Source organism: Diabrotica virgifera, chromosome 8, assembly GCF_917563875.1.
Source record: "Diabrotica virgifera virgifera chromosome 8, PGI_DIABVI_V3a".
Classification (NCBI taxonomy): domain Eukaryota; kingdom Metazoa; phylum Arthropoda; class Insecta; order Coleoptera; family Chrysomelidae; genus Diabrotica; species Diabrotica virgifera.
In genome coordinates this window covers 145,775,863-145,794,904 of record NC_065450.1, presented here as the reverse complement: position 1 = coordinate 145,794,904, position 19,042 = coordinate 145,775,863, and the positions used below count along the sequence as shown (strand labels likewise).

Sequence of the window (19,042 nt, the reverse complement as noted above, 5' to 3'; positions counted from 1 at the left end):
AAATTAGGTTCATTCGAACTATTTTTGGTCTCAGAATATGCGATTAAATTTATGACCTGTATTTTCGTTACACCCTGTATACTGTATCGATGACTAAACCATAACAACTTGTTTACAATAATAATATCTAAGACCTATACCAATGTTACGCCATGCTTGCGTCTAATAACAAATACCGATTCCCTGTCTTTGCACTATTCTAGATTTATACCCATCAACTTACAACAAGAGCACGTCGAGTTCAATGTCATGTTTGCTTATTGTTCGTGGTCTTTTAAGGTTATTTATACGAGTAAAAACATTGATAAACTTAGTCAGAAATGAGATGTAAAATTTTATTAATTATAAGGGTAAATAGACTAGGGCTAAGAATATACTACATCACACAAGATCTTCTCACTTTAAATTATTTACATACCCATTTGATTTTAGATTTATTTATATCAATTTACGCCGTTATTAAACAAAATTCAGAGTTGTTGCAATAATATGAAATTATTGTGATTTTCTTGTATGCATTTGAGCGATATTACATTTTCCATAAGATATGTGCGGTGTCCTTTTCGTTATTTTATTATATTTTAAATCACTCCGTAGATAATTGTAATTCCAGTAAATATCGTCTCCCATGAATATGTAAAGATTGTGAGAGATATGTATGAGGGAGTAACGACTAGTGTTAGGACAGGTGTGGGAGAGACTGATAAATTTCAGGTGAAAGTACGATTGCACCAAGGCTCGGTGCTTAGTCCTTATTTATTCTCATTATTTTTGGACCAGATAACAGCGAAACTACAGGGTAGTATTCCATGGTGCCTAATGTATGCTGATGATGTAGTGTTAATAGGAAATAGTGAAAGAGACTTAGAACAAAAACTGGAACAGTGGAGACAAGCTCTGGAGGAAGAAGGTTTAAAACTTAGTAGGACAAAACCAGAGTATTTGGAATGTTCATTTAAAGATGGAGTTACTACAAATAAAATAGTATCTTTGGATGGTGAAATGATTGTGAAAAGCAATAGTTTTAAGTACCTAGGATCGGTATTACAGAGTAATGGAGAAATAGATGGAGATGCATGCAGTAGAATTAGGGCTGGATGGATGAAGTGGAAAGAAGCGAGTGGTGTGTTGTGTGACAGAAAAATTCCAATGAAGCTGAAGGGAAAATTCTATAAAACAGCCATAAGACCGGCTATGATGTACGGAACTGAATGTTGGGTAGTGAAAAAGAAAGAGGAACAACGAATGCATGTGGCGGAAATGAGAATGCTTAGATGGATGAGTGGAGTGACAAAGAAGGATAAAATTAGAAATGAGTATATTAGGGGAAGTCTAGGTGTGGCACCAATTGATGCCAAAATGAGAGAGCATAGGTTAAGATGGTTTGGTCATGTTCAACGTCGAGACGTTAATCACCCAATACAAAGAATAGCTGAAGTGCAGATTCCTGGAAGGAGTAGAAGAGGAAGACCAAAGAAGACCTGGGGGGAGACGATAAGGCAGGACATGTTGGTAAAGGGAATTAACATTGATATGACCCAAGATAGAATTGTGTGAAGAAATGCAATTAGGGAAGCCGACCCCGCATAGGGATAAGGCAAAGAGAATGATGATCGTCTCCCATGAAATTATTTTATTACGCCTCATCTGTTTTAAATGACGGTTAGGTGAGTTACTCCATAATAAAAACCTTTTTATAAATCTATTGTTTGAGTACTGCCCAAAAAACAAAAAGCTTAGTAATTGCCAAAGAACCAATAAGATGCAAATTGGAGTTAGACAATCAAATTATACAACAAGTAATGACTTTCAAATATCTGGGAATTAATCTATCAGCCGACAACAATATCGAAGAAGAGGTAAAAGACCAAATAATTAAAGCCAGTAGAACGGCCGGATGCCTAAACGACACAATTTGGAAAAACAAACACCTAAGATTGGAAACAAAGGCCCGAATGTATAAGTCAGTTATTAGACCAGTTATGACTTAGGGTAAGCACAGAACAAGTAAGTCGCGGTGAATGTGTAGGTCGCGGTAGATGCCACTAGTTAAGTCGCGGTCGATGTCGACAGCACATAGCAAGGAGGTCACCTGCGCTGTCAGTCGAGCTAGAACCACTATCAAGTGAAGTAGTTTAATGAAATTTGAATGACAAAAAGACTGTGCGTTTGCGATGTTGTGCAGTCAAGTGATGATAGTGATGAAATGTCAGCTGTAACCAAATGGTGGATGATACATAATATATCCAACAGACGGTTTTCAGTGCATCCAATAAATTTGAAAAAAAGCCGTTAGGGGAATATCATCTTTTTCACGAACTGAAAAATGACCCGGAACGATTTTATTTGTATATGAGGATGACGCCTGAAACATTCCCGTACTTATTGGAAACAACTACTCCCTATTTGGATGGATCTGTATCTCACCACAACTTTGTTTTTTTTTAAACAGAAATAAAGCTTTTTTTAACACTTTAAAATAGTTGTAATGTGTTATCCCCAAGAATGCTTCATTATTTGGATATTTCACATTGAATTATTCTATTTGAAATTTTTCGAATATGAAGCTATTTTTCATTAGCTATAACTCTGCTTTTGCTAGGTATAGAGACCTAGTATATACACCGTTTTTTCACTTTTTTTATAGGCTATAGTTTTGCTAAGAATATTTTTTTGACAAAATGCTTACGTTTTGAGTTATAAGCGAAAAACCGTATAAAAACGTGGTTATTTTGTTGGAAAATGAACATATTCACTTGCAAATAACTCGAAAAGTATTGATTTGGTGAAAAAACTCTATAAAACAAAAGTTGTCTAAAATTAGTCAGTCTATCCATTTCGGGACTTATCTTGGACATATATTTTTTCACCCCCGAGATGGGGTGATACCTATCCCCAGACAAAAGCACACATCGGCACCATATCACTTTTTTTCTTTGACATGTTAGCTATCCTTATGCCAAATTTAATGTCAATCCAAACGGTTCTTCAAAATTTACAGCAAAAACCGTGAAAGAATGTACTATATTCTCATTTTTATCAATTACCTGTCATTCCAATATAATACAAGTTGAGTTACTATCTCCTTTCACTCCTTCGCAAGAACATGCCGGTTATGATGTTGTCTGTGGGTCTTGTCCCACAATACGGAAGTTAGCTGCACAATTGCTATCAGATCCTCCTTCATATTTAGCACTTCAAAAACTTACTGAATTTATATACTTTAGAAATTAAAAAATAAACTGAATACGAAAAAAGAATTATATAAAAAGTAGCAACTCAGGTAGCGCAGGTAATGACAACTTGGCCTCGAACGACATGTACCTAAAACAAAGTGTTTTTCAAAAGCATCGAAGCATCGATGTAAACCTCCTGGATGGCATCGCGCTAAACCTCCACCGCGACTTACCTGCTCTGTTCGCTTCCATTCATTACAATGTGTTTGTTTTACATGGATGTCGACATCGACCGCGACCGACAGCTACAGCTCCACCGCGACTTACTTGTTCTGTGCTTACCCTTACACGGCCGAAACAAGACCAGATACAAGCAAAACACGAAGACATCTGGAGATCAACGAAATGAAGATCTTAAGAAGGATTTCTGGAAAAGGACTACAGGATAGGGTAAGAAGTGAGAAAACCAGACGCTTATGTGGGGTAGACAATATAAATACCTGGGTAAAGAACAGAAAAGAAGAGTGGAATGAATACATAAGCAGGATGTCTGAATCAAGGATAGTAAGACTAGCCAGGGACAAGTCACCGTTAGGCAGAAAAAGTATAGGACGCCCAAGGAAAAGATGGAATGACAACTTAGAGGCAGAGTGAAAGGCACCGTTGAAGAAAAACAGGCAGTACTGCCTATATAAAAGAAGAAGAAGAAGAGTACTGTCATATAATTCTCCGTTAAAAGGACCCAACTTGCTCTTTAGACTAAATCGCAACCGGTCATATATCGCTGGTACCTATGATTAATGTGATTCCTAATACATTTTCAGTGAAAAAAATAACTCTTTGATTAAGTGTTGGCGATACAAATTGTTTTTTATATGCGTGTCCGCGAAGATTATAACTCTCAAAATATTTATAACGAAAATATTTAGTTCATAATAGATGCCGACGAAAACAATTAGTTCCCTTTTTGTTTCTGTTTCTGCCGACGAAAACAATTATCTCTGAGAACTTTTTAGTAATTATAATTTTCGTGGACCCACAAACAGAACTGATGTTTTTTGCTGATTCTCCTCAAAAAATAAATTTTTTCGCTAACACTTTATTAGGGATTATAATGTTCACAATCATATAATCGAAAATAATAATAATAGCATTTTTCGGAGTTATACTTTTCGTAGGCGGCGGCGATATAAGGTAAAGTCTATTTTAGATCGCACAGAGACAAAAACGACGGTATTTTATTATGTGAATATCATATTAAACATAGGCCTATAAATAGGCGTACTATGGTTATTATATTCATTTCCCGTTAGAAATTGAGTTGTGAAGACTGTTTTCACCCGCGGCGGAAGAAGTTACATACAACATTTGTGTCATCGTCTTTGTTAGCTAAATTAGCCAATTTAATTTGGTAAGTGAAGTGTTTTTATTTCTTACTAAATATGTCCTCTTTGTTTTTCTTATTGTCACTGTTCACACTTACTTTATTCTTCTCTCTGCTTCTATCCGAATCTCATTGTTACTATATTATAGGGTTCAAGATTTGCCTGGAGTACCAAGTCAATTTCTTCTAAAATTAAGACTCCTACTCCTTGCTACTCAGGCCTTCATCATAAGGAAGTTGACTATACTGCAGTCGGCCAGTCGATGATACAGCTCAATCTGAGGCAACGTGAGTACATATCCCTTTTTTGCCAGCCGATTTAATTAAGGTTCTTAAGAATAAGAAACAAATAGAACAAGAAACTAAATATAGTTACTTAACCGAAATTAATGCTTAAAATCTTATATTGAAACAGTGCACATTTCATTATTTTTTTATTATTCTTAATAAGTTATATTTATTCATATAAAGTTGATATAGTGAATTTTACCTTTTTTTGGTTTGTGAATATCCCATTTCTGTTTTTTGGGTTTAAAATGTTTAAAAACAGTGGCGCCCTTAACTGTTTGAAGAGTTGTTCTCTTCTTTATTGACTGTTTTTGTTGTTTCATATCTTTTTTCTTGCTTTTCTCACATCTAAGAAAGAGATTCGAAATCTATAATAGGTCACAATGTGAATCAATTGTAAGAGATCTATGTGTTCAATTATATTCTAGATTGTATTTCTGCTCTCATTAAGAGTATGTGAATATCCATGCATTTAAAATGTTAGGCTTCATTATTAGAATTTCTAGATGTTGGCATGATGTGAAGTCTATTAAATTGATTTACATTTTTCTTGATTAGATCTCTTGTTGAATACTGCTTGGTATGTATGATCACATACATATCAAATACAGGTAAATGATTGTAAATGAGGAAGTCAAACATTGCGTAGGTTAATGGTTAAACATAGATAGATGGGATAATAGGTTAAGGTTAAACTATGGATAGAAGGAAAAATGTATCGATTAATTTACACAACCATATTTGAATTTAAACAGGCGTAATAGGGAACTTGCATAAATTTTTAAATATTAAAATAATATTAAAAAACATAAGGTAACATGATCTTAAAACGCTTGCATGCAAAAAAAAACAAATATTTTTAACCCATACGCTTATTACGAGGCTTTGAAAATGCTATAAAATTCAAATTTCTTAGGAGGCACGAGAACGTCCTTCTATTGGTCTGATGTCACGGACCACGAACAACAGGGCTACGAGTCTACAAAAGCGCGATTAAAGTATTACGCGGATTGTATATTACATTTTAATCATATTTAATTGGAAATTACCAGATATTATTAGGTTTGTTCGTAGTACGATCCAAACGATCAGCAACCGTTTCCAACCATCAGACGCATGCGCAGTTAACAGTTAGCGCTGCGCAGTTAACAGTTAGAGTTCGTAGACTACGAATGCGCATGCGTCTGACGGTTGGCAACGGTTGCTGATCGTTCTACGAACAAACCTATTAATTTGTATTCTTGCATATTTCTACAATCAGTTTATTTAGTTTCAAAGTGAAATTTATAAATCTTTAGAAATTGCTACTTTCTAACGTGTTTAAAACGCATAAGTACTATTACTCACGAGGGTTTTTTAAAAGAAAGCGATTAAGTTATTCTGGGGATTTTATAGTAGGTACATTTTAATCGTCTTAATTGAAATGCTAAGGGTAAGTTTAATTTAAATGAACCAATTGGGGATTAAAAATACAAGATCCTAAATATTCACTAATTATTGGAACAGATTTTGCAAATATTCTCGAAGAATTTCTTTCACTTATGCCGAAATAATCTCCAAGAGACATAAATATGTGTCCTGTTCTTATCTTTTTTAAAATTAAAAATAGATGCATTGTTTGTGTTTTACAATATTTTTCCATTAATTGAAACATATAAAATGAAACGTACCTAAACAATCTAGGTCTGTATTGTAACTTCATCACTGTACACTTCAGAGACAAACTTTTAAATTGTTTTGCTTCCTCTTCTTTAGCATCTTCATCACAAGATAAGGCATCACTTTCATTGTACCTACAGTCATCACTACCACTATATTCACTATTATCTTCAAATACAGAACTTCCTGATTCATTTTTTGTATCTTCAAATAATGTTTGCAAGTCTTTTATAGGTTAAGTTCCCGCATCTTTATTATGTATTTTCAATGGCGACAACCCGACTGTAATACTCCTTTGAAATTTACACTGAATACCTTTACTTCTGATTTTGATGTGAGTCTGTGTTGATACATTATTCAGTTTTTGAGGTAAAGCTGGTTGGTTTAAGTCGGGTCCTGATTGAACTAAGTTTGTGAAACTAGGATCACACTGTCTCTTATCATTATTGTTTTCTAGAACAGACTTAGATGTAGAAGCTGCATCTTTAAGAAGCTGTCGTTTAACCCTTTTCCCTCACAGTTATCCATGTCTTGTTCCAACTGCAACAAATAAACAAATTTAAGTAAGCACATTTCATGAAACGGCAACTAATATTTTTTCTTGAAATAGAAAATGTCTTATTAGGTGCCTAATTAGATAAATTCTCACATCGAAATGATCCTCACCTTTGCTACTTTGTGAAATATCCTTTTTATCTCGCCTGCATGCCTTTAACCATTTTAATCGACGTTTTGGTTCTACTGGTAGAGTAAAAAAATGTTTGTTGAATGTTCTGACAATTTGGATGTTTCTATTTTGATAAAGTATAGTATTATACACTAAATACAATAATATAATAAACACCGAGCAAACAACACAGTTATTCGACACGCACAACTAGCAATGGCAAAATGCATTCATTGCAATAGCTCATCGAACGGGCGAACGAGAACAGTGGTTGGTGATGTCAGACCCCAGCTCGTGCTTTTGAAGTTGTTTGAAACGGAAATTTTGGGCGCGGAACTATTATCAGTTGTTGTACGTACACTATTCATTGTTAAGACGTAATATATTGAATATAACATTTTTAAACATAAATTAACAATTTTATGCAAAAATATTTTTATGTGCAAGTTCCCTATTGTGTTAAACATTCTCCAATCAACAGAGTGATTCTAAATGGTAATACAATTGACTTTGATTTATTAATATGTGCTTGGACAGTGTTTGTAAACAAAGTGTAAAGCGACTATTGTAATCTTTTAATTTGTAATTTACTATCATCCTGTTCCTTACATGTACTATACTGTTATACTATATTTTTTGGTATAAGGTATCCTTTTGTAATATTTTATATATTGTGTGGTATTCGTTAATAAATAAATAATTGTATTGTTTATATTAAATACATATTTGTATATTGTGTTGATTTTCTTTACCTTGTGGAAGTATCTCGATAATGCGATTATTGAAGAATTAACATTTATTTATTTTTTAAGTTGAAATAACTGTAAAACTGGTAGTTTATACCTAGGGACCGACTATTAGCTTTTGGTGCACTCTTCAGCTTCTTTTGGAGGAGGGCCCCTTCAGAATGCAATTCTGTCAGGTTCTCTCGAATGTTATCCAACCCATTTCCTGAAATCTTAAATCAGTTGAGATTTCTGTCCATTTTACATTCTTGCAATTCTATAAAATAATTCTGCTGTCTTATTAATTGAAAAAGTCTCAGATTAAGGATGTACCAGTAAGAACTTTCAACGCGAAAAGTCTCAGGTTTAAATTACTATGTACCATTTTAATTTTTATTAAATTGGTGGATTCTGCATCTGACACTCTTCAATTTGTTATGAGATGTCGCTGTATCGCGTCTAATGAGAAGTTTGAATTATTTTTCAGATTCCCTTTAAAATGATGGTGGAGCTATTTTTCGATTTAGAGGTGTGCACGCTAACAAAAGCTACTGAAGACGCCTGAAATGGTAGAAACAGCCTGTCTAGCTGGTGTGCAACCCTCTGAATCGAAAACAAGCAAAACCATCATTTATTATTTTATTTCCTTTACTCGGTTTGAGTACTGAAAGTTCCTCTGCTGTCCTTTTCCTAGATGAATGAAGGCGGAATGTGATCGTGTCCCTTTCGTTTTCTATATTCGTCGTCTGCTGTCTTATTAATTGAAAAAGTCGCAGATTAAGGATGTACCAGTAAGAACTTTCAACGCGAAAAGTCTCAGGTTTAAATTACTATGTACCATTTTAATTTTTATTAAATTGGTGGATTCTGCATCTGAGACTCTTCAATTTGTCTTGCAATTCTGTTCACCCATTTCACAATATTCATTCCGTTTTTTATATATCACTTTTTATTTCTTTTTTGTCTTTCCCAGCCCTTTTTAATATCACACTGATTTCTCCCTAATTTAGATGCAATATTGCCTCACTATCTGAGTTTTAAAATGTATTTAAAGTTATACATTTTTGTGTTATCTTTCATATATCTTTATATCTTTCTCCCAAAAATATTGAAACGAGGTATGTACAAGCTACTTTTAATTTAAAGAATCTTTGAATGCGATACTAATAACTACATACATTGAAGAGATTGAGTTTAATAAATCATCGCAGATATATTAAATGTGCATTAAACAAATCCAGAAATTCTAAAAAATATAAAAATTTTAACATTGATTGTTTAATAATTAAAACAGTAAGTAGCACAATAACTTTGTACAAAGTAAACAACGATTTTTATAACCAAAACATTAATTACTAATAATTTCAATAAAGGTGACCATACACTAAAAACATTTAATAAAATAAATAATATTATAATGGGAGAAAGTGCAACGGTACAAGATATACTAAATGAGATAAAAATAAACATAACAGAGATAAAGAATGCTATAGAAGCATCTGAAGCGAGATTACTTATGGAGATAGCAGATCTAAAAAAGAGAAATAGCAAACTTGAACAAGAAAATCAGAAATTAAAACAAGAAATAGAACAGATAAAACGAGATAACAATAAAAATAGTATTGTAGTTTTTGGACTACAAATAACTAAAAAAAAATACTACAAATAAAAAAAAACTTACAGTGGAAGAGATCTGTGCACATATATTTTCATTAGTGGAAATCGAACTCCAACCGGTAGATATAAAAGATCACTATACCTTAGGAAACAAACCTAATAGTCCATTAAAAATAGAATTTCTACACTACTGGATGAAGAGCGAAATCTTACAAAACTGTTACAAACTAAAAGGAAAAGAGGTTTCCATCTCACCAGTTTTAACTAAGACACAGCAATTGGAATCAAAAACGTTAAGAAAACACTTATTTTTGGCTAAACAACAAAATAAAGAAAATTGCTATATAAAAAACAGTAGACTGTATCTAAATAATAAAGCCTATACAGTAAAAGATTTAACGGAAGAGGAGGAAGAAAACAACGAGAGACGTTCAAACAGTGCTCCGCAATCCCCATTACCAGAAACAACCGACGGTGTGGAGCTCACAAACCCATTACAAACAACTACTTTGAAAGAAATTTCTAAACCAGAAGGTAAGGCTGACATAAAAGGGACACCAACTACTTCGAAAAACATAATTAAGCCTTATACTCGTCTTCAAGATCAAAGAATACGAAACAGTTCAACTTCTTCTCAGTCCAGGAAATAATTACATATAGGTACTTACTGCTAGTAATAACATTGTAATTTGTAAAACAGGTTTGCCCTTCGTTATCGTTGTTTAAATATACTTTTTGAATATCGTATCTATAGATTATATATTGTTAATTTTAATATTTTTTTATATATTATTATCTTATATTATATTTAATAGCTGGTAATCCATTATAATGGATCAATTTATAAGAGATGTAGATTTTGAGCCTTTTGATACTCAAGAAATAAATGAAATAGTGCAACTAAATGAATTTATCAAGCCGGAAAATAATCAAAATAACTTAAAAATTATTCACCAAAATATTAGAAGCATAACAAAAAACATTGATGAGTTTAGCACAGTGTTAAGTCAACTAAATTCAGACTTTGATTTGATAGTACTAACTGAAACTTTTAAACTATGTGATGTACAATATTACGATAATAATGAATACATATTCTTGTATAGTGATTCAAACTTCAATAGGAATGACGGGGTGGCAGTATATATAAAGAAAACCATTACATTTTCGCATAAAAAGGTAATTATTGGGCATTCTCAAGCAATCGAATTACAGTGGAACCCCGTTAACTCGGATTAATTGGGACCGCGGCCGATCCGGGTTATCGAAAATCCGGGTTAGCCGGAGAAAATGGTAAAAATTAATAAAATATGGTATGCTTACAGATAAACTCCGTTATAATTGTCACACAGACACTGGTAAACCACGTTCGCATTCCACACAAAACCACACATACAAAGCGTCGTCAAAAGTCTCATTCTTAGCTTTATTAGCTTTGCACCGATTAAACTGTCTTTTGTTATCATTTTGAAAAAAAAAATTCTTCGATTTTAGTTCTATTTTTCTTCCAATCCGATACTGTAGATGTACCGACACCATAATATAATGCTGCAAGATTCACCTTTATCAATTCTACTTAATGCTTCTAGTTTCTTTTCCATTGTCACTACAACATTTTTACGTTTTGTTGCCCTTATAGACAAAAGACACACAAACACAAAATCTGAATAAATTTACGAACGATTACAAAACGGAAGCGAACAATAATACGACTTTACTACACATAATACCGTCTCTGATGTTATGTTATTTAATAAAAGTGATGACTAAGACCATTGTTAAAAAAAGAATTTTAATAGTCTTTTCTAAACAATGCTAACACAGACAGTTTCAAAAAAATAAAGGATAATACAGGTGCATGTTGTTTTCGACAATGAATGTGGTGTACCATGAGTCATTTTTACTATGTTATATGTAGTTCAATCCGGTTCCATTATCTCTCAAATATTATATTACATAGAGTTGGTACAAAACCTCGTGAACCTTGAAAATGCGTATGTATAAACGAAATAAAATGAAGCCAAAAACATACGACTATTTTATTTGCTGCGAATTGCGCGACAGGGTCCCATCTGCACCCTGATTGCCCTGATATTTTCAGTAATGTCGGATTCATCAATCGTTTCGTTCGTATATTGACGTCACCAAATGAATGAATTAGGTTTACGAGATTTTGTAACAGCAATACATTTTTATTGTTGAAATGTTTGTCTGATAAAAATCGGTCCGGGTTAGCCGGAGTTCCGGGTTATCGGGGGCCGACTTATCGGGGTTCCACTGTACTTATTCAATTAGAAAATAATAACAAAATCCTAGTTACTTGTCTTTATCGTTCACCATCTGGTGATGTGGAAGAATTCCTTCAATACTTAAAACAATATTTAGAACAACAAAAACAAGAACGGGTAACGAATCATATACTACTCGGGGACATTAATATTAATATTAAGGATACAAATAACGAACATGCTTACGAATATCTTAACTTGATGTATGAATACCAATTTGAATCTATGGTCAACAAATATACAAGAATACAAGGAAAATCTAAAAGTTGCATTGATCATATTTTTTTAAAAGCACAGGGAATTCATGGACAATCAAAGTCAGCAGTAGTGGAAACTTACGTTACTGATCATAAAGCGACTGTTATTTGTTTACCACTTAACCTAAAAAATAGTTATAAAAAACTAGTCAGAGAACAACACGTAATCAATCACAAAGAACTAAAAAAATACTTAGAAAGTTATGATTGGTGCGAATATAATGCCTCTAAAAATGTTAATATTAAATGCAATCTATTATGTGAAATTCTAAATAAACTTATAGAAAAAAACAGTTATATAAAAAAACACAAAAGACGGGAAATGAAGCGTCAAAGTTGGATAACTGCAGGACTGGTTACATCCATAAACACAAAAAATCTTTTGTATCGTAAACATGTCAAAGATCTTGACAACGTTAACAAAAAAAAATGAGTATTTAAATTATAGAAAACACCTGAATATATTAATAAAAAATGCTAAGAAAAATTACTTTAGAAATGAAATTGAAAAAAACAAGAATGTTTCGTTTTGCTCGTTATTTTACAGAAATTGGAGAATCTCATGCTAAAAAAATAATACCACCGACATCGTATCTCCCTAAATATAACAACGTGATGCATTCTATGTATTTAAGACCGGTCTCGGAAAGCGAAATTGAGGGAATTATTAAAACACTTAAAACGAACAAATCACCCGGTATTGACAACATTAGAACAGAAACAATAAGATCTATAGATAAACAAATCACCAAACCGTTGATGGATCTAATAAATTTAATATTTAAAACTGGTGAATGCCCAGAAAAATTTAAAGAAACGGTAGTAATTCCTATACACAAGAAAGGAGATAAACTAAGTTTGTCAAACTACAGACCAATTTCATTAATTACTACTTTAACAAAAATCTTTGAAAAATGTCTTAAAATCAGATTAACATCTTTTCTTGATAAACATAACATATTATCGTCTTCTCAGTTTGGATTCCGTGAAGGTTTTTCAACAAACGACGCAATTATAGAACTCACCAATGAAATATATAATCGAATTGACAATAGCCAACCTACTGCTTGTGTGTTTCTAGATCTCGCAAAAGCTTTCGATACTGTAAGCCATTCAAAACTACAAGAGGCACTAGAAAATAGTGGAATACGCGGCACTGCTTATAATCTACTGAAATCTTACTTGGACAATAGACAACAAATTGTTAGGATAAATAATATCAATAGTAACAAACTTCACGTAAGATGCGGGGTGCCTCAAGGTACAGTATTAGGGCCACTATTATTCAATATCCACGTCAACGATTTATATAACCTTAATACTGAGGGAAAGATAATCAGTTTTGCCGATGACACTGCAATTTTATATAGCGCAGACAGTTGGGAACATTTAAGGGATAAAATTAATGTAGATATGCACAAACTAATAAAATGGTTTAATTATAAAGGTTTAACAATTAATTATGAAAAAACCTTTTTTGTTCCGTTTTGCAGTTACAAAGTATCACTACCTTCTTATAGTGCTATAACAATTAAAAACACGAAAGGAAATATAATTATAAAATCAAGTAACAATATAAAATATCTTGGAGTAAAAATCGACTCTCATTTAAGGTGGGATGCCCACATCGATCAAATAACAAGGTGTTTGAGAGCCTTAGTTCCAAAGTTCAAATTTCTCAAATCTAAAATAGATGTAAAATATTTAAAAATATTATATTATGCACTAGTTGAATCTAGAATTAGATATGGAATACTTGGGTGGGGCGGTGTACAAAAAACTTATTTAAAGAAAGTCGACACCTTACAAAAAAAAATATTGAAAATAATAATTAACAAAAAAATGACATACCCGTCTCATTTATTATTCTGTGATACTAACGTAATGGATACGAGGCAACTTTATATGTATTCCCTGGTATTATACACATACAACCATAAACATATCCTGCATACATTACCGCATCACTATGAGACTCGCAATAAAACCAACCAACACGTACAATTGGGAAATATTAAAAAATCAATAGGACAGAGATCTGCCATGTATCTTGCTCCAAAAGTATTTAATCACTTGCCGAACATATACAAGATACATATTAATACTCTTAATTCATTAAGTATGGTAAAATCTATATTCAAGAAGTATGTATTGAACCTTGATCGTAATATTGTACATAAGTTGTTTGATTGACTTAACAAGTGAATGAAATTAAAAAAAAATAAAAAAAATGATAAAAAAAAAGAATGTTTGCAATACAGTGGTTTGTTAAATTTACCCAGTTCCTTTATTTATAATATAAAAAAATAAAAGAAAATAAATAAATACATGTAAGATAATAGAATGTTTGTACCTTGGCATTTAGTATACACATACTATATTCAATAACTAAACATTGTCACACACTATCCCCGTGTTCGACCAATAGGTTTTAACGGGTAGTGAGTAAATGTTTCTTTATTTTCCAGAATTAACATGTAAAATTAAAAAGTAGAATGTAATAATGTAAAACGTAGAATATAAAGTTAAAATGTATGTATTTAATTCTTGTACTGTGAAATTAATAAACATTATTATTATATTATTGATTAAGCATATCTCGTTTTTCACATTAATGAAAAGTGAAAAAAGAATTTGTGAAAATGTGATTATTTTCTTCATTTGAAGTTGTATTGAAAAATGGTATTTAAGCTAAAGCATAAATAAAGTCAGTACCGATGTATATTAAATTGCTATTCGCTGTGAGTCGATGAGGGGATGAGGGGATTTGACAGTTTTCGCCAGCGCTGTTAGTGGCAGTTTTGTGCATTAAATTTGAACAATTTTATCAGAAAAGTATAAGTTTCAAACCGCGAGAGAGAGCTACCGACGAAACTCACAGCCAATAAAAACAGAGGTAACCTCTAAATTTCACATAAACTTCTTTTTCTCAATGGCCTCTTGCGTAAGCAGTCATCCAGTCGCACGAATTTATATATTAAATATTAAAATTTTAATGAATAAAATAAAAGAACATAATTACTTTTACTATTAATTCCGTGTATTCGTTCAGTAATCAGATTACAATAATATTTCAGTTGATAATTTGTGTTTTTCTAGATAAATATCTATTTTTCTCGTTTTGTATATTTCACATACACCAATTTTATCAGAAAAGTACAAGTTTCAAACCGCGAGAGAGAGAGAGCGCTACCGTTGATACTCACAGCTAATAGATTATCTGGTAATGTTTAGTTTCTTTAAATTCTTAGAGGTGGTTTTGGAGAAGATAGTTAAACTTAACCTGTTTTTCGGGACGTACGATCGTTAAAAACGGGGCAATCCCATTTTTAGGGGACGTTTGGCCACCCAAGTTTAATCACGTCTATCGTATTCAGCTTAATGTACAAAAAAAAAAACAAGAATTCTGTGTTGTGATTTGTGAAAACAAAAGGAGATTTGATCAGGATTCAATTTTTTCTTCAAAACATATTTACGGTTCAAAAATACTTAAATTAATTTTATTAAAAATTATTAATAGGTGCTTGCTATTTTATTTAACAGTATTTTATTTTGTTACAGATCAGTGAGGAAGATAAGGTGTCCCAAAAAGTGTGCAATAAGTGCATCTTTAATGTCGTTAAAATGTTTGAGTTTAGGGAACAATCTATAAGAAACGATAACAAACTGAAGGTAATTTTAAACTGTTTTATTGTCATTTTATTTTATAACGTAAAATCAATTTTAGGAAAAATATGCAGAGATTACAAAAAATCGACAAACTAACGGTGAAGTAGATGTACTTAAGAAAGATGCCATAGGAGAAAACAGTTGCGGAGTAGTTAGAAAAAAAGGTTCTGATATCAAAGCTAAGCTAAAAGAACGTAGTAAACACATAGTTCATCCGAGCATAACACCAATTTTCAAAAAATATCCCAGTATACGTTTGCCCTCAGTATGCATAAAATCGAACATATCTCCTACTGTAGTTATGGGTATGGACGAAGTGGAAAACTATTTTAAAAAACGAAATTTAGATATGCAGAAGTATATAAATATGGCACTGACGAACCAGAAACGAAGAGTTGCAATGAAGAGTACCTCAAAAGCTACAATATCTAATTTTATAAAGAAAAAGACAATTCCTGAATACTTTTCTGCGCTCAAAAATTCGAATATTGATCTTTCAGAGAGTCCGGAAGTTAGTAGGGGAGTTTCAAATTTGCGAAAACGAAAAAGGTCGATATCTAGTGGCAGTTCTTCATCTCAAAACGTTATGAAACCGTTGCAGATTGATACTAGTGAAGATTTATCTTCTTCAAGTCCAAGTCCTGTCCCATCGGTGATCAGTGATGTGGGTTCTGATTTATCATTTACCCAATCTAAAGAAATGCATATGTGTAATATTTGCAATTCGGTATTTGCTCTAGCAGTCAGTTTGAAAAAACACCAGCTTAAGCACCTTCGCTGTCAATTTTGTAAAGTTAAATTTACCTCTATAAAAGCCAAAGATACACACCTTAAATACAATTGTAAAGTGCAAAAAATTATGAAATCTATGGCCCACTTGCCCGATATACCGCTTCAGAAAATAGAGCAAAATGTGAAAATACGACAAAAATTTCAAAATACCTTCGCTGCGTTTAATCTACTTCCAAAGGAGAATAGTACTACTGCGAAACGTCAGACAAAAATTTCAAATATTAAAAAACCGGATACAGATAAAACTGCAACCAAAAAATTAAAAGATATTGAAATCAAGATACGTAACAGCCAAATATATGCTATGGGTCATCCAGAAGCTACTGATAATGACACTAAAATGATAAAAGCCATGTTACAACAATATAATAAACTCAACAGAAAGATTAATAGTGTAGCCCAAACTCACTTACCGACTAATTCGTTTATAAAATTCCATCACTCTGATGTATCTGTTGAACTAAAACACTTAAAACAGAATTTATATTATCACAAAATACCTGTCGAGATTCACTACGGATCATCTTTTAACGCATCCTACAAATATGACGCTTCATTCAAAAACACAAACGAAATCTCTAAAAACAAAAAGTTGCAGAAATGGGATGATTTAGATTGCTGCGATATTACTTTTGGTAGTAGACTAAACGAAAGCGGAAAAATCAAACTGGAAATACTAGCTACTAATAACGAAGAAACAAATGAGAAAAGTGATACAGAACAAGAAACTACTAATGATCTTAATACAAATTCCACGGATTCTGAAAGTACAGTGGAGTATTATAAAGATGTTATGGACGAATGTAATGATAAACTGAATAATGCCGATAAACTTTCTTTAAATTTAGAACATTCCCAATCAGAAAAAGAACACGATGCTGACAAAGAAGAAAATCTTACTAAGCAAAACAATAAAAATGCAGGAGAAAATGAAAATGGGGAAAGTAAAAAAAATAGTGTAGACGTTGTTGAGAGTCTAAGTAATAACTATGATAATATTAAATCTATAGATACAGAAGACAATGACAACGACTTTTCAGGTTTCGATCTAAATACTGAAAAAGAGAAGAAAAATAGTGGAAGTAACAATTCTGACCAAATAATTACTAATGATATTAATATAACCAACGATAATAAAAATGTAGAAGAAAAAGACAACGGGGAGTGTCATATAAGTGAGGAAGAATGTATTAATCATAATAATGTCAATGATAATAATTATTCTTCCAGTACAGACCAAAATATTGAAAGAGATAGTGAGAATAATGAACATTTAGAATCTGAAGTCAATTTTCCAGAAGGTAATAAAAGTCCCGAAATATCAAATAGCACTAATGTATCTGATATATCTACTATTAGAGTGAAGACTGTTTGTGAACTGAATAATTAGATTATTGTGTATTATTTTATTAGATTTTTATATTAAGAAGAAGAAAATTTTATTATAATTCTAGTTTTTTGTTATTAATTATTAATTTGTTAGTTTATTGTCTTCTTAAACATTTTAAAAATTTGTCCTTTTTAAAAATTATAGATTTCATTTTATTATTGTTTTATTTTATCAATAGATGCCGGTAACCAAGATAGAGTCTAACAAACTATCTAAGAGAGTTATTCATTAATATTCAGCTGACCGGGTTGTTATTTGTGCGTACCTGAAATTCCATAATATTCTGGGCTAATTAGCAAAATTCATTGAAAAGTTATTTACCAGCAATTTTATTGCTGGAATCGAATTATAAGATCCTATATATTAATAATATAGGTATGAAAAGTCCGCAGATAGTGTGCTACTTTTTTTATAAACAAAATGGCGCCGACAAATCGTATTTTTTTTCAATTATTGCTCTATAACTCCGAAGATTTTAACTTTACAACAAAAACACCCAAATAAAAATTATGAGATATGTTTTTTGCCGATTTGCTCCGACGAAAATTTTCCTCGGAAAATGCGGGTTTTTCCAACAAAAACTCTAATTTTCAAATAAAGTTTTAGGTAAGAAATTATTAATCAATAATTAAATAACTTAGTGACATTAAAGCTTTCTTGGTATAGATTATAGATTGTAATTCCAGAAGCCGGTGAAAATTAAACGAATATTTTAGCAACAATTCAATTGTTAATTAACAATTTACAGTCGCAATAACAACCAAAATAATCATGAGACATTGATCAAACTTAGAAAGATTATAAAAGATGTGATGCCTATTTAACATTTTTGCATAATCTTTAAATGTTTAAAAAAATAGTTATAAACAAATTAACATTTCTCAGACATTGTTTATTATATTCTAATTTTAAAAAATACTTAAAATGCGTATTTCAAAGGTCTTGAAAATGAATGCTTTAAAAAATTTTTTCAACCATTTGCAAAAAAATTATGAAACAGCAAAGTAAATATATGATTGCTCCGTTGTTTATAATTTGTTTTAATTGTTTCAAAGCTTAAAAGTGAGTCTGTGGTGCAATCTAATTACTCACAAAGAATATCAAATATTAGTTCAATCGTTATATTCTAA

At 31.8% G+C, this 19,042-nt stretch overlaps 2 protein-coding genes across 2 annotated transcripts in view; both read left to right on the top strand.

Annotated features, from left to right (window-relative positions):
- LOC126889469 (dentin sialophosphoprotein-like) overlaps positions 1-18,067 on the top strand; it is a 30,668-nt gene extending 12,601 nt beyond the window's left edge. Inside the window, exons 5-6 of the mRNA XM_050657788.1 lie at positions 15,623-15,733; positions 15,789-18,067. Of these exons, the coding sequence (XP_050513745.1) occupies positions 15,686-15,733; positions 15,789-17,912 (2,172 nt within the window). The 5' untranslated portion in view covers positions 15,623-15,685 and the 3' untranslated portion in view covers positions 17,913-18,067. The remainder of the gene's footprint in view (positions 1-15,622; positions 15,734-15,788) is intronic.
- Positions 1-19,042, top strand: part of LOC126889468 (putative leucine-rich repeat-containing protein DDB_G0290503) — a 136,345-nt gene that overhangs the window by 28,359 nt on the left and 88,944 nt on the right. The gene's annotated exons all lie outside the window — the stretch shown is intronic.